Raw genomic sequence first — 23001 nt, 5'->3', positions numbered from 1 at the left:
CATATGAATATTATCAGTATCATTTTTCTATACATGCAGTTCATCCTCATTCAGTCCCTCATATTTCCCCCCTCTCCTCCAATCTCCATGCTTCACCTGAGTCCTGTATCTGAAGATCAAACCTTCTGTTCAGCTCTGGCCATTCCAAAAGGCACCTTTGAAATTCCGCTGGTTCATTGAAAGTCCATCTTTTTCCCTGTAAGAGGACATTCAGCCTTGCTGGGTAGTTCATTCTTGGCTGCATTCTAAGCTCTTTGCCTTCCGGTATATTGTATTCCAAGCCCTATGAGCTTCCAATGTAGATGCTGCTAAGTCCTGAGTGATCCTGACTGCAGCTCCACGATATTTGAACTGTGTCCTTCTGGCTGCTTGTAATATTTTCTCTTTGACTTGGGAGTTCTGGAACTTGGCTATAATATTCCTAGGGGTTGGTTTTTTGGTATCTCTTTCTCGAGGTGAGCGGTGGATTCTCTCCATTTCTATTTTGCCCTCTGCTTCTAGAATATCAGGGCAATTTTCCTGTAGTAAGTCTTTGAAAATGATGTCAAGGCTCTTTTCTTGATCATGACTTTCAGGTATTCCAATAATTTTTAAATTATCTTTCCTAAGTCTGTTTTCCATATCAGTTGTTTTTTCAATGAGATGTTTCACATTTTCTTCTGATTTTTCATTTTTTTGGTTTTGAAGTATTGATTCCTGATTTCTGGTAAATTCATCAATCTCCCTGAATTCTATTCATTGTCTGAAGGATTTATTCTCCTCAGAGAGTTTTCTTATCTCTTTTTCCATCTGGCCAATTTTGCTTTTTAAAGCATTCTTCTCCTCAGTAACTTTTTGAACTGTTTTATCCATTTGACCTAAGCTGTTTTTTAGCATGCTATTTTCTTCAGCATTTTTTTTTGGATTTCCTTCATTAAGCTGCTGACTTCATTTTCATGTTTTTCCTGCATCTCTCTCCTTTCTTTTCCCAGTTTTTCTTCCAACTCCCTCATTTGATTTTCAAAGTCTTTTTTGAACTCTATCATAGCCTGAGCCCAATTTCTGTTTTTCTTGGAGTCTTTAGATGTAGGAGCTTGTGCTTCCTCATCTTCAAACTGAGTATTTTGATCCTTCTTGGGCTCATTTGCAAAATATTTTTCAATGGTCTTCCTCTTATTTCTTTGCTTGTTCATTTTCCCATCCTAAGCCTGTTTTTTGGGGGTGCTTCCTGAGCTTTTGGGACACTCCCACAAGGGTCTCAGTGTGTGAGGCTCTGTCCTCCCTCCTGGTGTGTGAATGACCATAAGTGCCCCCCTCTGCCATGGGGCCGAGGTGGGGGGGGGCTTGTTTTTCTAAGGGGGGCCTAGACTGCGATCAGGATCTGAATGTGGTCAGAGTCCCAGAGTCCTGTTCCAGGGGCAGAGGACAGAGCTTTCCAGTCTTTCTCTCTTCACTCCCCTCCCTCAGCTCAATGGGCTCATGCCCTGGGGGCTCCTGCTTACAGGCTCCACCTGCTTCTGTTTTTGGGTCTGGGCTGCAGAAAGACCAAGCTGCTCTCTGTGTGCCCTGAGGGCTGGGGTCCATCTGCTTGCTCTGGCAGAGGTCACCCCCCGCTGTTCCCCCACTTTGTGCAGGTGCTCCCCCGGGGTGCAGCTCAGGAGACTCCCCCGCTGCTGTGAGCCTCGGCTCCCAGCGCCCTGGGGCTGCCTCCGGGAGGCTGAAGTTCTTTGGCTCTGGTGGGCCACCCCTCTGGCGGTCCGCCCCTCCGACCCCAAGGGAGCAGAGCCTTTCTGCTCTTTTCCAGGTTACCTTGAGTAGAAGAACTGCCTCACTGGGTCCCTTTGTGGGTTCTGGGTCTTGAAAGTTTAGTTAGAGTCCTTAGTTTATGAGTTTTTATCAGTGAGCTCCTAAGACTGGATCCCTTCATGTTGCCATCTTGGCTCTGCCCCTCTATTCCATTGAATTTAAAACAAATAAAGTACTTAAAAAGATAGTGGGGTCCTACCTGTTGTTCAAAAGTAAACTGAGTATTAAATATTTATTTGTTGAATTATCTTGTCCTTCCAATTGTAGGTAAGATAACTTGAAATCTACGTGTGTGTGTGATCATCATGCTTCTTTCATGTAGTATTCATCCTCATGGAAGTGTGAGCTATTAAGGCTTACTGCTTTTTAAAGCAAGATTATACAAAATAAAACTAAATTGAAAGAAGATTTTTTTTTTCTCTTATATATCCTACTGATACCTAAAACACTCAAACTCTCATCTATGTGTATAAATAATAATGTCTGTATTCTGTATATGTGATTCATCAAAACTGTATTGGCATTGAGCCACTGGGCTAAGATGACCTCTGTAGAGTGAAGATTTCATCTAAGAATAATTCTCCCTAGAAAAGATGGAAATTCACCCTGTCACTTGAGCATGACTGTAGTCCTTGGGAATTTGTTCTTTGGTCATGTGATCTGAAATGCTTTTCTTAGGTTCTGTCAGGGAAGGGACTTTTAGAGCAGACAATCTCAAACTCAAGTTGTTTTCTTTTCTGCTAGAGCAAAGTAATGAGGTAAAAAATGAAATATGCCTTCACTTGCAACAAAGTATTTAATGAATCTGTGGATTGTGGATTGTAGAATCTTTCTTTAGAGAAACTCCTTAGTCAAGAATCAGCCTGAAAAAGTAGAATGAGAAGAGGAGTGTCTTAGGGAGATAGTTCAGGCAGCAATAGGAAGGATGGAATAGAGAAGGAATAGTCTAAAGACCAAGAAGGAATGCCTTAAAATAGTCCAGGTGAAAAAAAGACGGGGGCAATTAATTAATGGTGATAATGGATACTAAAGGAGACCAGTGAAAAAGGTATTACAGAGATAAAATGAGTATGGCTTGGCAATTATGAGATCATGGTTAAACTGAAGAGGGAATAGCTAGAAAGGACTTAGTGATTGTCTTCCATAAAAGAAAGTGTTGGTGGAGGGAGAGGCAGACCTGGTAGGGAAAGATGGTTTGGAGAATGTTGGCTTTCAAGATGCAGATAGCCCTTTGAATAGAATATTCAGCAGATGTTTGGAAATGTAGGACTGAGAAGTGGTTGGAGATGAATATATAGATTTCATTTTGATCTTTACTGATGTAATAATTGAGGTTATGGGAGTAGATGAGATCTCCTTTGGGGATAGTGGTGGAAGAGTAGAGAATGAGAAGAGAAGAGGGCCAAGAATAGAACCTGGGGGGGGTATGCATGTTTAAGGTATTCATGGCCAAAATTTTTAATTTGCTCAAATAATTGCCATCTACATAATTAGCACCTAATTTTAAAAATGTACAATATTACTTAGTGTTGAACAGCCAATACATATTGCATAAAAATATTGTATGAGTCTTTGCCCCATTCTATGAATTCTTCCCTTTGATTTTATTTTACTCAAGTATATTCCTTCCCTACTTTTTATCTGTTAAATAAGTAGTGATTAGAATTATTTTCCATTAATAGCAGTAGTACTATTTTCCAGGGATGATTCTAGACCACTTTTAAGTCCTTTATAGACCTGAGCACTGACTCTGAAGTTCAAATCTTGCCATTGAAGCTGACCATCTATGTGACCTTGAATAAAGCACTTCTCTTCCCTGGGCCTTTTACGTGAAAGACTGGACTGGATTGGTGTTGTCAAGCTCAAATAGAAACGAAGCCTTAAGAATCCTTGCAGACTACACAGTGACTCAGAAAACCATATATTAAAATTTCCTATGTTCTATTTTTATTTATTTTATTAAATGTTTGGCAGTTATTTTTAATCTAGTTCAGACTACACTCAGGAGTGTTGCAGGTCAGTCAATTGGCAAACATTTGTTAGGAACCCACTGTGCATCTGGGTAGCACAGTGGATAGAGCACTGGCCCTGGAGTAGGGAGGATCTGAGTTCAAATGTGGCCTCAGATACTTAATAATTACCTAGCTTTTGACTTTGCCAGTCACTTAACCCCATTTCCTTACAAAAAGTAAACAAAAAAGAACCTACTCTACTAAGTGCTAGGGGATACAAAAAGAAGCAAAAGACTCTCGCTGTCCTCAAAAAACTTACATTCTAATGGGAGAGACAAATGTAAACAAGTATAAACAAAGCCAGGGCTGTAGAGTTTATAAAGGATGTAGCACTAGAAGGAGGGCACTAGCATGAAGAGGGGTGTGGAAGCTTCTGATTAAAGGAGGGATTTAAAGAGCTTACTTAAGGCTAAAAGATGGGGATTAAGTCCATCCCTGTTGGACTAGCCCCTGTGGGGTTCACCTTCATTGTGGTGCCTGTTGACAGTGTGTGACTTCTTCAATTTAGAGTCTGTTGTTTTTAGCATCCTTAAGACTTTGAAGCCAAATAGCCTATGATTTTACTTTGCCATTTGGAGAGTGTATGCATTCTTTTGAGTGTATAAAGCATGTGCCACAGGCCCACCCTTGCCCACATCTTACATTTGTGTGGCGACTGCCCTTCTCCTTTCAGAAGCACCTCTTGCAGTTTGGCCTCTCTGCTTCATGGGCTACATGATGCTTCCTCTCAAAAGCAGCTGCCCAGGTTGCAGGATGCCAAGTTAGCCTGTTTGCTGCTGCTGCTACCCATCGTCTCTCAGAGTTGCCACATGGCTTATAGAACAAGTGCTGCCTCATGATGTGATAGCATTTGGCTAGGATGAATTTTCTGCTAAGTATCAGATTTGGATTCAACAAATCTGGGATTTTTTTCAGGACTTTTCTTCATTCTTTTGCAATGTTGCTGGCACCTAGTTGGTTTCACTACAAGTGATTTTGAAGGCAAAATTTGATTTGAAAAAATGGTTATTTTCAGGAGTCAGGCCCTTGGAAATAGAAATTTAAGAGTTGTATATTAAGCCACATGGAGTTTTTATTTCCCATTCTTGACTGGTGGGAGGCAGTGGGGGATAGTAAGTGTGAAGACTTTGGCCACTCTGGAACCTTTTAGTGCCCCCAGGTCACTCTCTGTATGCTGCCCAACAGGGGCCGATCTGTATTGGTAGAATGTGGTCTTGTATATATGTAAACCAATGGAAGCACAAATCTGATTCACAGGCAAAAATTCCTACCAACAGCCTGACTCAACAGGCAACTCCCAGAGATGGCCATAAGAGGCTTGATGTGTTGGATGACTTTGCCAGTGTTCATTTTGGGAATTAGATCACCAACAATTTATTAAGTATCAACTCTGTGCCAGATACTGTGAAAATAATGTTAGGCTTTAACTTGTTGCTGCCTTTTTAAGAGAGGAAGTGTGGTACAGTGGATAGAACACAGTATGTTGAGTCAGGAAACCTGGTTTCAAATTCAGGTTATAACTTGTATGACTCTGGCCATCCACTGAAGACTCATTTTCTTATATATTAAATGAGGGGTTTGACTAGATGTTCTCCAAGAAGTGCTTAAACTATTAAAAAAAAATTAAGCATTCTATTTTATTGATTAATTCTTTTTTCTTTTGTGAGTGGATTATAAAATGAGTTTTCATCAAGTCTAATGCAAAAACTACCAAATTGTCATGTTTTCAAAACCTCACATCTCATCTTTCCAGAGTGAGAAAAAATTTCCATCTTTTTTGTGGATTTTGTAATAAATGTGTACTGTTTTGTGGAACATGGCAGGGTTGGGGAAGGCAAGCTTTGTAATATAAGCTCATTGATTTTACAGGCTCTTTCTAGTATACATTTCTTAGCATATTTAGCACTTTTAAAATATAATTGATGATTTATAACTCATAATATCAATCATTAAACATTTATAAGTACCTGCTCTAACCCAAACACTGCATTGATTCAAAAAAGAAGCAAAAGACCTGCCCTCAAGGAGAGGGACAATTTACAAGCAATTATCTACAAACTCTATAGAGGAAAAAATGGAAAAAATGTTTAAAACAGGGAAGGTACTAGAATTAAGAGGGGTTAGGAAAGGCTTCCTATAAAAAAGAAATGTTATATTTGGGGATAATAAGTGAAACTAGGATCAGTGTTTTCCCCTTGGACCGCAAGTTCTTATTTGCCAGTCTGACACCTAGACTGGATGTATTGAGACTTCTTGCCACAGAGAAGCTCATGGGGGATGATGTCTCCTGTGTTCATGAGAAAGGTAGATAGGCTTTTCTATCCCTCCTTGCATTTCTTCTTCTTTGCATATAAGGCATCTCTAGGAATTGTCAAACCAGGCTTAATATATAGCTGACGTCAGAAGTAGTGTCAAGATTTGGTTCTTAGATATCACATTCAGGGAATTTGGGGGGTTTCAGGCCTAAAATAAAGAGAAGACAAAACTTGAATGCCACAGAGCTCCAAAGATTTTCTGGTGCAGATGGCCATCTGTACTAATCCCTCCCATGTATGTGGCCCTCATTCCTTGAAAATGAAGCCTCTCCAATCCTTCTTATTGAAAATGCCTTTCTTGTGTTTTTCTAGAACATTTTGTCCAATTTCTCCTGTGCTTTCTAATAACTTAATTATTTTCAAAGTACATAATATATCCTGTTCCTCTATCAGGTCACAGAAGAATCTCTCCTGACACATGTGCTGGACACAGGAGAAAGTCCTCTCCTGGTTGTCAGATTATTTGGGGGCGTGTTCTAGATACAGAATAAGTTGACCCTATCATGTCACGTACTTTCATGGACCATTTTGTTTTATCATGTTGTCCATGTGTTCCATGACTTGGATTCAGTCACTTGTTTTTGAGAATGAGCTATGCCTTTATCTCCTGCCCTACTTATTCATGTCTAATAGCTTTGTACATTTGATAGTACAAAATCAGAACCAATCAGCAATGGGGGACATTTCCAAATGGATGCTCTGTGGAAAGTTCACATTAGAACATGGGTTTATATAATCTATCATTTTCCTTAATATTTTTCCTTCTCATTTTTTTCTGCATTTTCTCAAAGTGTCTTCAAGTTATCAGCACCAGATTTTCACAGTAATCCTTATAAAAGCTCATGTCAAAAATAGATGAAATCCATTTTTTTCTTTATGTGTTATATATCTGTGAATGGACTTCCTTAAAGGACAAAGCCAGGTTGTGTTTAAATTACAGCTACCACATACTTATATGACCTTGGACACCTGGATTCAAGAAGACAAGAATTCACATCTGTCCTTGTACACTAACTGTGTGACTCTAGGCAAGTCACTTAACTTCTAACTGCCTTAGTTTCCTCATCTTTAAAACAGGAAGGATAATAGCATTTGCCTCCCAGGATTTTGTTTTGTTTTGTTTTGAAGATAAGATGAGATAATATTTGTAAAGTACTTTGTAAACTTTAAAGCACTATATAAATGCTGGCTATTATTATTACTGTTATATAAATTAGGCAAAGTATTACTTCACAGAATCACAGTGTGATGAGGTAAGTTAATCAGCCCAGCTGTTCTATGCCTCAGTTTCCTCATCTGTAAAATGATGGGGCTCAGTGAAAACAGGAGACCCAACCAGTCCTAAATTTTCATTCCTTTATTGGTTTTAGAAAGGACTTAGACATTACCTCATCCAAATAGTCCTGAACAAAAATTCCCTTTACAGTGTTCTTAGTAAATAATATCCACTTTTCACTTAAAGAGGAACTGCCATGAGAAACCCACCTCAGCAGTGTCTTATCTCATTACATTCTTTAAATGATAAATTCCTTTTGTTAGCTACAACCCTTTATGAATTTTTTGCCTCACTCCTGAAGACTTTTACCTCTAGGGTCAAATGTAAACTGCTTACCTGGACATTTAAACCCTTCCACAATCTGGCACCTGATTACTTTCTAGTCTTATTTAATATTGCTCACATTCCCCTATATTTCATTCCAGTCAAGCTGGCCTTTTAGTGATTCTTTGCATGTCTTTGCATGAGTATCCTCTTCTCTCATGTTTGGGATACTGATTCCCTTCTTTGCCTGAAAGAATCCCTAGATTCCTTCAAAAAACAGCTCACGTGCCATTTGTTCCTCAGGTCTTTGAAACTTTAGAAGTTGTAGAATAGTCTGTAAATGTGTAGTTGTTATTTTGAGTGGAAATAGTCTGTCAAAAATGTGCTTTGAAATTTCCATCTTTAATGGGAATCTAGGTCATGCAGTGGATAGAGCACAGGGGTCAGTATTTAACCTGACACTTAGTAGCTGTGTGACCCTAGATAAATCACTTAACCCTGTTTGTCTGAGTTTCCTTTTTTGTAAAATGATCTAGAGAAGAAATGACTAATCAATTCAATATCTTAGCCAAGAAAACCCCCATATAGGGTCACAGAGAATCAAACTTGACTGAATAGCATAGCAACAAACTTGATAATGGCATATCTACTTATCAATGTTACTTATAAAATTCAAACCTGAAGATTAATGTCATTTGAGTTTTACAGTAGCAAAGAACTAAATTTCATAGTTGGGACGGAATATTGGATTGGTCGGGTAGTCTAAAGAAGAGAAGGTTTCTTTGCAGATGAATGGAATCTTGAGCAAAAAATTCCTATGCACACCAAATGGCCAGTAAAGCTCTAGTAAATTGAATGTGGGCTTATTGTTTGTGTCCACAACACAAAGCCCTAAATCACATTTAGCATAATTTGTGGTTTTAAATTGAACTGATTTAGCAAGGAGAGTGAAATAATCTCTCATCCTGTCAAAAAAGGCAATACCTTCAGACCAGTATTTAATTGTATTGGCAGAGGGACTTTGGGAAAGCTGCAGTAATTCTGGCTGCATTATTCTTGGTTTGTGGCTAAATCGAGATCATCATTTTCTACTGGTTTCACTAGCTTTCCTTATTGCTTTTAACAGTAGTAAGAGAAGTGCTGTGAAAGACCATCTTAGTATTAACTAAAGGACACAGAGCAAAGAGGAAGAGATCTCTGGTAATAGACTTCAGAAGGTTTTTTTTTAACCCTCTAAGTCAGAGAACTTTTTTTTAATAATTGATAAAATATCATGCAGCTAATCTGCTGGCCAGCATTTATTGATATCTAATTAATATAAAGCATGCAATTAAATAGTGTTTCACTTAGCTTTGTTGTGGTGAGTTATCACAAAGTGAATGAGATTGAATCTGGTGTGCTTCTTTGTTATTTTGTTCATACCCAAAATGACACTTTGTCTAGCCAAACTATATCCAAGGTAGTATAGAAAGTCAGTATCTAGAAGGGCCTAGATTATTAGGTCAGGGACAAAAATCCAGATTTGTGCCATTGGTTTCCTGGAACACTGCCTTCCCTCCCTCCCTCCCTCCCTCCCTTCCTTCCTTCCTTCCTTCCTTCCTTCCTTCCTTCCTTCCTTCCTTCCTTCCTTCCATTCGAAATTATTTTCACATTGATTCATGTTCTCCTGTAGTTTCTGGTGCCAAAGGCAATGTTCCCTTTCCTTTGCCAAACGTCCTCTCCCTCTAAAATAAGAAGGCCATGAATATATGAGTTTTCATGAAAATGAAAGAAATGAAAATTGTGTACCAAAGTGCTGGGGCTAGACTTCACAGCCCGGAAGCCTCAGTGCCAAGTATGGTAAGGCTGGTGAGAACTTCTCAAGAATGTTGATTACTGCTTGCTTCCCTGGAGGGGTGTGTGTGTGTGTGTGTGTGTGTGTGTGTGTGTGTATGTACAAACACACACACGCACACCTTTTGTTATGATGTCCAGGGAAGCATGGTCTTCTCAGGTAAGGGACAGTAGTCAACCAGATGGGCAAGTAACATTTTTTGCTTAATACAATAGCATAAATCAATTTCACACCTTCCCGTCCCATTTATGGAAACCTAATGAATATTAATGTTGAAGCAGGAATGAGGCCAGAAATTTTTGATGTCACTTTAGTGGACCACCTGGACATAAGGAAGTACATTTATCCATTGGTAAGGTGATATTGCTGGACTTGGAATCAGGAAGACCTCAATTTAAATCCTGCCTCAAATCGTTTTTGAGTCACTAGTTGTGTGACTCCCAGAGAGTCCCTTAGTCTTTCCAAGTCTCAATTTCTGTATCTTTGGAAGTCAGTAATAATAGCAGGATTGTTCTTACAGGGTTGACGTGAAATACTATGTGTAAAATATTTTTCAAACTTTAAAATGTCAGTCTTTTTTTTTTTGTTTTTGTTATCATTATTTGTAAGCTTCCTTGTGGTTGATTTAGTTTTTTTTTACTTAGTTTTTAAAAATTTGTATTTAAAATATACCCTTCAGATACTCAGTGTTTTTCTGAGACCTTTGATCGGCACAATAGCATTCATACTGTGCTGCTGAGTTGCTTTTTCCTATTTCTAGATAATAACCATGCATTGATCTGTTGCTAATCTGATGTAACTTCTTTTGTGTGTGTATTGATCATAATCTTTTACCCAGGAGAAAATCAGAAAAATGACTTAGTTGAATAGGTCATCATTTAAGATGGAACTTAAATTGCTGTGATTTAGTCAAATGTTAAGCAGGCAGCTATTCAGATGTTAGATTATTTAAATAGTCAGATGAACGGTTCATTCCCCTAGAAGGGGATTTGGGCTTCTGCTCTTTCTTTACTGGGAAACCCTTATAGTTTAAAAAAAAAAAAGCAAAAAAAAAAGGTTCATTAGAGCTAGAAGAGATAAAAAATATGTTTGTATAAGGATCCCAAGTATTCATTCAGCTGGCTTTGTTTTTCTGGCACTGCAGAACTCCTATGGGTTTTTTTGGTGGCAGTTGTTTGTTTGTTTTTTTTTTTGTATTCTGTGCCTTCCTCCCCATCTCTTCTACACTATCTTTATTTGTTAAGCATATTCTGTGAGAAAGGATATTTGCACAGCTCCTAAGTGGGAGATTATTTCTTGGAGGATGCAGAACCTGGTAACAGACAGTTACATGTGAAAGAGATGGTCATATTGGAGTCATATCTTTTTCATTTTTTAAAAAATGTGTTGTTGGCATCCTTGCTGCAAGTCAGGTTTCTGTGTTCACACTCAACATTTTGTTTCCACAGCTGTGCCTCCAAACGTAGCAGAACTGAAGAATCTGGAAGTGCTGAACTTTTTCAATAACCAAATTGAAGAGCTGCCCACACAGATCAGCAGCCTCCAGAAACTCAAACACCTGAACCTTGGGTGCGTATCCATCCAGAAAAAGGAGGAAGAGCAGAGGATAGAGCCAGTGGGGGAAGAACGATTAAGCAGTGACATTCACAAGGCCTATTGCATCTAACATTTTGAAAATCTGGTTTTTAAGAATTTATTACTCTAATACAGCCTTTGAAAAAACCCACCTGGTGTGCATTTCTTTGGTAGCTATTTGAGAAGTTAGGAAGCAAGGATAGAGATATTTTATTATATTTTTCTCAGTAAAATTTAATTTCTTTTAGGTATGACCAAAGTGCTTATCTTCTAATGTACAATATTACTGTACTTTGGGGTGCTTGATTAGGAACTCTGGGGGTGGTAGTAACACAGTTGAATTTTTTTTTGCATATTTGAAAATAGAAAATGATGTTGTTTATACTCATCCTAAGGATCATAGGAACCATTTCCCATTTACTGTCTCTTTCTCATAACAGTCCTTTGAGAGACTTGAAAAGGGGAACTCTACTGTACTTGAGGTCACAGAGACCTTAGGACTCTACAGTTTTATTTTGTATTTCACATACTTAGAACATTCTCATGAGGTGGGCAGTCCAAGGGGGATTTCTCTTTCATAAGTGAGCTGAAGGAGGCTCAATAGACCAGATGGTTCACTTTGCATCATAGCTCCAGTGTGACTTGGGCCAGTCAGGAGCTTGATCCAAGTCTCATGAAAACCAGGCCAGGGATTCTTCATGACACTAGTTGAGCTTAGAAAGGAGCTTGGGTATTAAACCTTTAGGTTCCATATCTTTGGGAAAAAGGCTTCTCTGTTCAAGCTATTATTCTTTGTGTACATTAATCTGAATGAGATAGCACTAAATGGATTAGCAAAGTTGAAAGTTTTCAGATAAAAACAATAGGAACTCTCCAGGTAAAATACAAATTTAATATGAAGTAATAATGAAAATCATTTCATTCACTAAATTCATTGATTTTTTTAAAGTCTTTTTCTTACACAATGGATTTGGATGTAGGATTTCTTTGTTTCTGGATGGAACTATAATTTGAAAGAAAAAAAAAACTCTACAAAGTCTGCTAGCATTTCTTTTCTCTTCTGTCTGAAAATGGAGCAAAGGTTAAAGGAAATATAGGATGGGCATACTTTTGGACCTGTTATTTTTCTTAGTTTTTTTTTTTTTTAAAGTTGCCATTTGTTAGGGTGTGGGATATAGTAAGAGATAGGGAAAATGGACCAAGAAAGATCCAACTCAAATTCTTTCTTTCTTCCTTTCTTCTCCCTTCTTCCTTTTTTTCATTTCCCATTTCCTCCCTTTTTTTCATCTCATTTCCCCCTTTCCCCTTCCTTTCTCCTTCCTTTGTTTCCTATTTTTCCAACCCTTCTTTCCTTTCTTTTCTTCCTTTTTTCCCTCCCTGTTTCCTTCTTTCTTTCCCTTCCTTCCTCCCTTCATTTTTTCCTTAACCCTTTTTTTCCCTTTCTTCACTCCCTCCTACTCTAGCAGCAGTTTTCTAAGATGATAAGTTTTGGTGGACTTGGGACAAATTTTTCCACTTTTTTCTTTGTTTAGAGTTTGTTGCTCTTCTATCCATCATAACTGCTTCTGTTTTTTAGGTTTTGATTGTTTTATTGATTGAGTAAAACTCAATAAGAGTTAGTATTTTAAAGAAAAGGAAAGAGTTTTTTTAAGGGGTAGCTAAGTAGTTGAAGGGAATTAAAAATAAGTTTAATGAGAAATGTGTCTCTTCCTTTTCAAGTGGTGTTAAGTTCTCTCTGTTTTAGACAAGTCAAATGAAGAGTTCCCTTTGGGGGTGACAGCAAAAATGGAAACTCAGGCATGCACCAGAAAAATGTAGTCTATACAATGATATAGCAAACTTCTCTTTATCCAGATAAGAAAAAGAATTAAAACCACCGTTTTTCATAGTATTGTACAATGATAGTTGATGTACATGCCATTAAACTTCAAAGAATGATGACAATAATTATAAAATTGAGACCATTATATTTTATTTTCTTCTTCCAGCTTTTAGAAGCATAGGCTTCTTCCACTTCTTAGACATAAATGTAGTAAATATATTTGAGTCCAAGTGAACTCTATTCTGAATAAATAGGAGTTTATCATATAATATATAGGTTGCCCAGAGGGGGCAAGTCCCTGTACATTTGAATACACTCTTGCAAACTGTGGAATTAAGCATTCATGAATTTTGTGCTAGAGGCATTTTTAGGTCATTAGGTGGTGAGGAAACTCTTTGCCTCTTATCCATTCTGCCAAGAAGGCTTCAGGAGGTGTAAGGGGCTTTCCAGAGATTCTGGAGGAGACTCATAGAATTTGGGAAATGGGATTCCATGATGCTCAAGACTTCAGGAGAAAAGTGAAAACAGCATCAGTATTGACAGTTTTGGGAGAGAAGGTCAGGAGGAGATAAGAACTTAAGAGACCCAGCAAGCTGGATACTAGAACCAAAAGTAATTTGTCTCTACCATCCAGGGGCTTATGTTCCACTAAGTTCTAAATGATCCTGAGAGGGTCTGGCCCCTATCTCTCATGCTCACCACCTGTCTGTTCTTGGTCACTTCTTTGGCCTCACTTTTCTTGAATGTGAAATGTACAGGTTAGACCAAACGGCTTCTGAGATCCCATCCAACTCTTTTTCTGTCATCCTAACATAAAGAAATGCAATACACTTTGGGCAGGGAGAGAACAGTAACAACTCAAGTGAATCAAGCAAGATTTCCTGTAAGGAAGCTAAGATTCTGGAAGGCAGAGGTCAGGAGGGGGCCACTGAAAGCATGGGGGTGAGGGTGGGGAGATGTACTGGACTGTAGGAAGGTCTCCAGTGGCAGGAGGTGGAAGACTTTGCTTAATAGTTTAGATGAAGCTAGAGTCTTTATAAAGGTGAGTAATGTAAAATAATTCTGGAGAGGTCATCCAGAACGCAGTTGTGAAGGACTTCACAAGAGTTCTAAATCTTGTGTAGGAAGCAGAGATTAAGTCTATATCTCCATGAAAATCCAGAGTAAGACTGGAACCTTCCTGTTGGGACATCTCTTACAATATAGGGGGGGGGCTGGGGGGAGGACAACTTCTCCTTACCCCATATATATGCTCAGCCCTGCCCCCCTCCAGATTCTACCTTCCCTTTGTGTCTTAGCAGTAACTGGAATCCTGCTTTAATTACATTTTTCTTCCTTTCTTTTTTGCTCCCTTTTCTAGAACACTGGGACCCAGTTCCACACAACTAAGCACCAGATACCTTTGGATAAACCATTTAACTTTTCTTGAGCCTAGTTTCTTTATCTGCAAAGTGAGGGATTTGGACTAGATAACCATCCAAGGTTTCTTGACCCGTGACCAAACCCTTTAGAATTTTGGCATATTCTCTGTCAACCAGACTTTGAGGGGGGAAATCAAAGAGTGATTCTCATTGCTTCCCTTGGGCCATGATTAAATTTGACATCTTTGGCCCTTAACCAGTTCTTGGCCAGGTTTACATTGTCCTCAAGCCAGTGCAATTCCTTTGCCTGCCATGATAGAGGACATCCTGCCTACCTGACAGTCCCATCTGCAGCTTCTCCAGGTTGCGGCGGTGACTGGTGGGGAGACATCCTCTGTGACTGTTGGCTCTCTCTTCTCTTCACAGTACAGTTCAAACATTTGGTTAAGCAGCAACTATCCATCTGCAAGACAGGCCGCTAGGCTTCCTAGCAGCCCATCTCCATTCTCTCGCCTTAAAAGTTATGTCTCTGTGGGTCCTGGATGTGTTCCTTTGGCCAGCCTTGGTTGTGGGCTTTCCACATGCAGTCATTAGCACCAGCTGTGTTGATAACAAGAGTAAATATTATCCCTTCAAATTTCAGAGTTTGGGGTTTTAGAAGTTGTTTTTGAATCTCAAAAAAAAACAAAAAACAACCCCCCCCAACCCCAAAACAGAAACAAAAAAGCAAACAACCCAAACCAAGCAGAACCTGCAATTTAGGTCAAAGGTCAGCAGGTGGCAGCGGTGCCTTAGTCATGTTGTTTCCTTAATTATAAAAGAGGTGCTTTACCTGAGATTCACAGGGCTCTTTAATTCCCAACCAACCCCTTCGTGTACATTAATTTTTTTTACTCCTTTGTTAATATTTCATAAGATTAATGATCTCTGCAATGCGGTGCCCCTTTCTGATATAACTTGTTATCTTGGGAGATTTTTTTCTACATTTTTTTCCTATTTTGGTGCATCTGCTATACTGGAGACTTCATCTTGTTGTCCCATTGTTACATATCACTAATGGAGGACACAGACCATCCATCAGTTATCCCTTACTCTCTGTACAAGGCAGGTCCATATTCTTTTCTGTTCTGACACTATTTCTCCTGCATAATTTTTCTTTGGTAATATGTGGCAGCAACTTTATGCCCACCATTTATCTCTCCATTGTCTTTTCAGGGATCTGCATATTTAATTCAGAAACTTTGGTATATCATGGCTGGGGGGGCCATATACAGAGCACCACCAAAAGAAAACTGATGTTAGAAAGGGGGATTTCAGGGAAAATGTTAGTGTCACTAAAAAATACTCTGCAATTTCCTAAAGGCTTTTCAGTCCACTTTACTCCTTTTGCTTAGTTCTTTAATAGTTTCCTCTCCAGACTATGAATTACCCTTTCTAAAAATAGAGCTCTTTATTACAATAGTTGAACATTGTTTTAAAATTTTCAAGTTTAGAGATACATTTTAAATAAATAAATAACATATTTTATTCATTTCCTTTCTCATTAATGTGTAACCTGTCCTTTGCCAAATAACCTTAAATTCTTTATGTTGCAATTGAAAATTGAGGTTTATCCTTAGTTTTCATTTCATTTCATTGCCAACTCAATGTAGCTTTGGTTATTGTTGATGCTAGCTATCTCTATCTCAGTCACACTTGATTTCCTTAGTTGGGATTCTTCAAGATAAGGGAAAGAACAGTTTTCTTTTGTATTTTAAACATAAGATACTTGCTTCATTTTCCCACATGAAATAGTGATGGAGCTCTATGTCTTGGCAAGCTTCAAACTTCCTTTGGCTTTCTTCTTAGAGTTAGAAGTTGGATAAATTCATACTTTATTTTGATTTATTTCCTGTTCTTGAATCAACTTTTTTTTAATGACTTTTGGATGGGTATAACTTGGCTTTCATATATATCATGAAAAAATAGATTATAATGAAAATTATCTTTCATATTGCAATATTTTTTATATCACAGCTTCAAGTACTGATTTGTAAACTTGTGTTTTTTTTAATGAGCTTTTCAATTTATCTCTGTAGCAAAGGTTCTTAACTTTTTTTTGGTGGCAATCTGGTGAAGACTATGGTCCCTTTCTCAGGAGAATGTTTATAACTACCATTTAGAATAGAAATTAATGTCCAATTTCACTTAGAAGGTGGTGAAAATAAAGACTTCTCCCTGAAGTCTTAGGAATTAATATTAATTTAATCATCTTAGACTTTGCCCCTTGGTTAGATGTCTCCAAAGGATCATTCATGCTTTATTCTCAGACCTCTATTTCCCTATGCCCACCCAGACTAGAAAAATACTGTTTTTTTTTCTTCTTAGATTTTCTTCTCAGGACTTATTCTGGTATGTTTTCTAGATCTCTTTGAAGGAGATGTGGGAGAGTCTGGCTCCATTTCTTTTGCAGTCTTGGCTCCCCCGGAAGCATGCCAGTTTTCATAACCTCAAGATTTTTAATATAGTTTATTTAGTTGAAATAACTAAGAAAGTGATCTTATGATTATAGTGTGATTCCAAGCTAAACTTATATAACTATCAACTGCCTTTTGGAATGGAGTAAGGAGAGAAGTTGATTCATAATGGACTTTGAGATCTTAAAGTGAAATGAGTACTGATTTTGGAGTCAGAAATCCTGCCTGATTTTTTTTTTTTTTTATTTTGGGCAGGTCCTTCCACTCCTCTTTCTACTCCACCCCCCCTCCCCAGTTTCCTTACTAGAGCTAGATGCCTTTGATCATTCAGTCTTCAGTATTATCTTATGATAAAGGTGTAGAATACATACCAGTGTAATAACAGTTGACTAATGGAATATGTTATATTTCTAAGACTTCTTCATTTATATTGCTTACACATTTCCCTCTTTTTTTTTTTTTTTTCTTAAAGTATGAACAGGCTAAACACTTTACCCCGAGGATTTGGCTCTTTACCAGCCCTGGAGGTCCTTGACTTGACTTATAACAACTTGAATGAAAATTCTCTTCCTGGAAACTTCTTCTACCTTAGTAAGAAACTTTTAATTCTATAAATCTTTTTAAAAAGGCACTTTGCATTCTGAATGTTAAATTTATTTGCTACAGCCCAAACTCCAAGAGAAATTATTGGATATACATTTTTTTTTCTTCCCAGGGTCCTTTTGAATGTTCCTTCATAGCTCAGCAGTTTGTATATTTGATCTATAGTTACCTGACACTGTTGGGCCAAAGTGGACTAGCTTGGTAATGGCATATTAACTTTCCGTTATGTAATATTTTCCTGAGTATGAGCAAGTCACATATTTAGCTAAATAGGGTTAAGAATTTGACTTTCATTTCAGAGAGTATGTAACAAAGGACTCTCCTTTATGCTATTTGTTACAAAAGGATATTCTGATCTAAGCTATAAAGGAATATAAATTTTTCTAATGAACTCTTTAAGTCATCAAACTCTTCCCATACAGTAATATGATTTTAAACATTTGGGAGGCTTTTTGAGTCTGACAGTTTTGTATAAAAGTATATTTGGTGACCTGATGGCATCCTTGGTCCTATCATATCATCATATAGCTAACATTTCTTCTGCAGAAGCGAAGTATGAATGCCACAGTTTGCCAAACTTGAGAAAATGCAGACTAGTCTTAATTAAAAACTAAATTTAGTGACTGGTCTGGGCCTGTAGCTGTCAGGAATGGAGGATTTGAGTTACTTTCATATTATGTTAGCTCAGAGTTGATATATACAGTTTAAATGGATTAATCTTCATAGCACATGAGACAGCATGGCATGGTAGATTCTTGGCTTAGAATCAGGAGAACCTGGGTCCTTGGTCTACCTCCGATACACACTGGCTTGGACCAGTCACTTCACCTTTCATTTCTCAGCTTGAAGTTACCAAGGGGTTGATGATCAGCATTGGTGAAGGGATTTTCCCCACCAGACAGCCCCCACATCCGATTCCAGATCTTTAGCCATTCCCAACCCCACAAAAAAAGACTGCAATATTAAAATACCAGCTAGATTGAAAATAAATTAATCTCTTTTTTTGATAATTTAAACTGCTTTTAAGGATTGTTTATCTTCTTAAGGTTATCATTATAACTAAAAACTGCTCATTGAGTAGTGTTAAAAAATTACTTCTGGTTATTAAGATAGAGTCTAGGTAAATGATAGTTTCCTGTATTTCTTAATTGTTATATCTCTGTCCTTTTATTTTTTTCCCCTTCTTGAATCAGTGTATAATAATAATAGTAATTAGTCTACCTGGAAATGAGGCCACAAAATTATAACCTTCTTCATTAGTGAACTGTTCTCATGGCTATATTTACAGTTGTTTCATGCAGGATTCTCTGTGCTCTAGATATCAATTGGAAAGACACAGAAGCTTTTTTTGTGTAACTTGGATGCAAATGGACCGAGAAATGGGCAGGAGAGCAATAGAGCATAATATCTCTCTTTTCTGAAAGGCTTAGTGCTGAACGAGGTGCCCCAGACTGCTCATGCTGAGCATGGAAGAAACTGTTAATTGTGTCCGTCCGTTCAGATATAGATGTCTTCCTGCCCACAGCAGCAGTACAATAAGCCAGTAAATCTAAGTTTGACCTGCTTCTTATGATCGCAAGCTCTAGGTATGTCAAAGGCTTTTCACTGAGTCAGGGTTATTAATCAAATCTGACTCTCTCTTATTGATCAGACCTCAAATGGTTGGGTTCTATGCCACCCTGTTTATATATTGCCGTTTAATTTGCAGCCACCCTGCGTGCACTTTATCTAAGTGACAACGATTTTGAAATCCTGCCTCCAGATATTGGGAAGCTCACAAAGTTGCAGATAGTAAGTAATTTATCTAAATTCTTAGAAAATCAATTCACTTTCGCAGCCCTTGTAGCAGTAGAATCAAGTCAATTGAGAAGTTGTGGGGTTTGTTTTGCTGGGAATAAACCACTGTACCCGATACTGTTTCTTGTTTATCTGCAAGACACTTGTAAATAAATTGAAAGGATTGAGCGGCAGGGAGGAGAGAGAGGGCAAGGAGGAGGGTGAGAGTTTCTGTGGTGTGCTTCTTTGTGGGAAAATTGTTCTGACAACTTTGTATTTTCTTGTAGCTCAGTCTTAGGGATAATGACCTGATATCACTGCCAAAAGAAATTGGTGAACTTACACAGCTGAAGGAACTGCACATCCAGGGGAACCGCCTGACTGTCCTTCCCCCTGAGCTCGGTAAGGCTGAAGATGAATGGATTGAATATTGTGTCTAAGTCATCATTCTCCTTTGCATGACTTTTGGAATCAGCCCCTGAGTCTCTCTTAGCTTTGGAAGATGCCCCCAAGCACAGTTCATGACTTTGATATGGAGACTTTTAATTCAGTGTATATAGTTAGGTACAAGTCAGCCCCCAGGGTGGAGGTTTAGGTGTGCCATCACCTGTCCCTGGTGGTACCACTTTGAAGTAGCTACTCATGGTGGGGATCACTCCATCCAGTTTCTTCCTTCTCTCTCTCTCTCTCTCTCTCTCTCTCTCTCTCTGTCTCTCTCGCCCTCTCTCGCCCTCTCTCGCCTCCCCCAACCCTCTCCCCAAATAACTAATAGCTGCTTAAGGATCAGGCCCATGAGGACTCTATAAGTGGTCTGTGGGCAGAGAGAGCTGCATTGAAAGTCAGAACCTACCCTTTGCCTTGATGGGAAATGTTTAGAGTGTTGAGGACCAGAATTTGCATTCCAGTTCTGCTGTTTATTACCTGTATGACCTCTCTTCTCTGTAAAAGGAAAGCATTGAACTAGGTTACTTCTTGGGTTCTTTCTATTTCTAAATTTTTAATTTTTGTCTTAGGAGTTTAGTAGGCATGACTCCTCATTTTCTGTGAACCTTTATTCCATCATCTGCAACATTGAGTTTGTGGTAATAATTTTTGAGCTGTGGACTCTTGTGAGGATGAAATGAAGTAATGGATGTAAGACATGTGAGAACAGACCGTGTTGGGTAGATGTGTGATGATGATTGTCACCATCTATCAGTCAAGTTCATCCATCATCTGTCAGTTATGCAAGTAAACCCCAACTGGGGGAGAATTTTTTCCAGGCAATTTGATAGGTATTTTTTGAATATAAGACATGATGCTAAGTGAGTGAGAAAGCATTCAAGTACTTTTTAGATACTGAGCACTGGGCCTGCACTACAGAGCTCATCTTCTAATTGAGAGACAATATATCCAGCAGGGATAGATGGAAAGTCATCTTTAGGGTACAGTGGCAGGAGCAGATAGGTAATAAGTCACAGGATTCTTTAACATGTAGTGGCACAATGTAACACAGGGTCCCAGAGTCTATGCATCAACACAGCAAATGGAAAAGCCCAGTGGATCTTAAATTTTTTAAAAAGTGTAAGATATTTTTAAGCACAAGAGATACAACTACTTATATGTCTTTATGTAGATCTAGATATATATATAAATATAAGAGAAAATACTAGGGAGACAAGACATAAAAGGGCAAAAAGCAGTTAGCTAATTAAATTAAACTCATTACTGTTTACTACAATTGTAGAAAGGTGTCACTCAACACAGGTTGTTAAACACCTCTATATACTAAGACAGAGTGTATTAAATTGCCTGATGAGTTATTAAAAGACAATAATCACTGTTAGTGTTGAGACTGAGGGAAGTATTGCTTTGGAAGTGAGTCTTGAAAAACAGGTGTGATGTGGCTAGGTGGTAGAGAGCAGTGAGAGAGTATTCTAGGTGGGCAGAATACAGTCAACAAAAACTGGTAATGGGGAAACATGAGGCATATTTGAATAAGACAATCTGCTTGGAAAAAAAGGATTTGGAAAATTATAGTAAATGTAGGTTGCCTTGAATGACAAGCTCAGGAGTCTTTACCTTGTGGGCCAAGGGGGAATCCATTGTAGTAGGTTTCTGAGCAGGAGATTAGCATGAACAAAACAGTGATTTTTAGCTCTAAAATATTCATTTTAACATTTTAACGCCATGTAAGTTGTACTTCTACCTTTCCTAGGAGAGGAGTAAAGGGGTAGGACATTTATAATGGACTTCTTTGTTTGGGAGATGCATTTTAGGTTTTAAGATGGAAGTGCAGTGCTGATCAGTGACTGGTAGTGCTCCTCTTTGGACCCCCTTCCAGAACTCTTGGCATATGACAACCTTCCATGATTTCTGTGATCTGCTGCACTGGCCTCCTGGCTGTTCTCTTCACACAGCACTCCTATCTAGGGGCTGCTGCATTAGCTATCTCCCATGCATAAAGTAATTTCTTTTCCTCCTCTCCCTCTCAGAATGTTCTTCCCCTGAGTCTTCTTTAAAATTCTTAAGGACTGGGGGCGGCTAGGTGGAAAAGTGGATAAAGCACCAGCCCTGGAGTCAGGAGTACCTGGGTTCAAATCTGGTCTCATACACTTAATAATTACCTAGCTGTGTGGCCTTGGGCAAGCTACTTAACCCCGTTTGCCTTGGCAAAAAAAAAAAAAAAAAAAAAAAAACCTAAAAAAAATTCTTAAGGACTAGCCTCTATATAACTTGCCTCAATTCTCTCCCTCCCTTAGCTATTGGTTCACTATTTCTTCAAATTACTTATATTTATTATGTATATACTTATAGATGTACCTGTGGTCTCCAGTAGAATGTAAGTCCCTTGAGGACAGGCACTTTTTCCCTTTTGTATACCCAAATGCTTAGCCCATTGCCTTGCTATAGCAACTTAGAAGTGTCCAACACACAAGTAAATACTTGTTGATGTATTGGTAATTCTGAGTTGCTTTTCAAAATTATTGGACTAGGGGGTAGCTAGCTGGCGCAGTGGACAGTGCACCAGTCCTAGAGTCGGGGACTTGAGTTCAAATCTGGTTTTGATTACTTGATACTTACTAACTGTGTGACCTTGGGCAAGTCACTTAACGCAGAAAACTGCCCACAGAAAACCAAAACACTCAAAATGGTTGGACCAATGTACTGTTCCACTACCAGTGTATTCACATGCCTACCTTTCCAAGCTTTTCCAGCATTGACCATGCCCAGCTTTTTTCATCTTTGCTTATTTACAAGGCAAAAGGCCAATCCTCAAAGTTGTTACAGTTTGAACTTCTCTTTTGAGGAGTTATATGGAGCAGTCTTTGTTAAGAAAATCAAGAACTTGGAATATATTTTTGGAAACTATTTGTTCATATCCTGTGGCTATTTCTTCATTGGAAAATGACTCCACAGTATGTTTGTGTTAGTTCTATATATTGGATGACCTCTTCTCAGATATATTTAATGCAAAGATTGCCCCCCACCCTACCCCAGTCAACAGCTTTCCTTTGTAACCTATTTTTGTTGATTTTGGTTATGTAAAAGTTTATTATAATTGAAATTTTCTATTTTATTTTTTATGATTGACTCTACCCTTTGTTAAGGATTTTATCCTTAATCATAACTACACAAATATTTTATCTACTCCTTAATTTTTTTAATGGTATGGCATTTAATATTAAAATTATATATTCATTTTGAGCTTATTGGGTATTTGTGGTGTAAGGATGTATATATTCTGGTGTAAACCTAAAATCTACAAAACTATTTTCCAGTTTTTTCCAAGAGTTCCTGTCAAGTAGGAAATCCTCCTAAAGTATTTTATGTCATCAGGATCCAAAATGTGTATAATCACAGAAATGGAACATTGGAATGGACCATAAGGTTCCAACTTGATACGAAAGGGATCACCATTGTAATGGAGCCAAGAGGTAGA

The 23001-nt window shown here is 38.2% G+C and overlaps 1 protein-coding gene across 3 annotated transcripts in view; it reads left to right on the top strand.

Annotated features, from left to right (window-relative positions):
- Window positions 1–23001, top strand: part of RSU1 (Ras suppressor protein 1) — a 214171-nt gene that overhangs the window by 38583 nt on the left and 152587 nt on the right. For all 3 annotated transcript variants that reach the window (XR_012469959.1, XM_074192926.1, XM_074192927.1), the window contains exons 4-7: window positions 10935–11055; window positions 17173–17291; window positions 19012–19094; window positions 19367–19481. Coding sequence is in view for 2 of the 3 variants with exons in the window: in XM_074192926.1 (XP_074049027.1) it covers window positions 10935–11055; window positions 17173–17291; window positions 19012–19094; window positions 19367–19481 (438 nt within the window). In the remaining variant the exon portion in view is untranslated. The remainder of the gene's footprint in view (window positions 1–10934; window positions 11056–17172; window positions 17292–19011; window positions 19095–19366; window positions 19482–23001) is intronic.

Source organism: Macrotis lagotis, chromosome 7, assembly GCF_037893015.1.
Source record: "Macrotis lagotis isolate mMagLag1 chromosome 7, bilby.v1.9.chrom.fasta, whole genome shotgun sequence".
NCBI lineage: Eukaryota > Metazoa > Chordata > Mammalia > Peramelemorphia > Peramelidae > Macrotis > Macrotis lagotis.
Note: the sequence above shows the minus strand (reverse complement) of the source record. Positions and strands in the feature narration are given on the sequence as shown.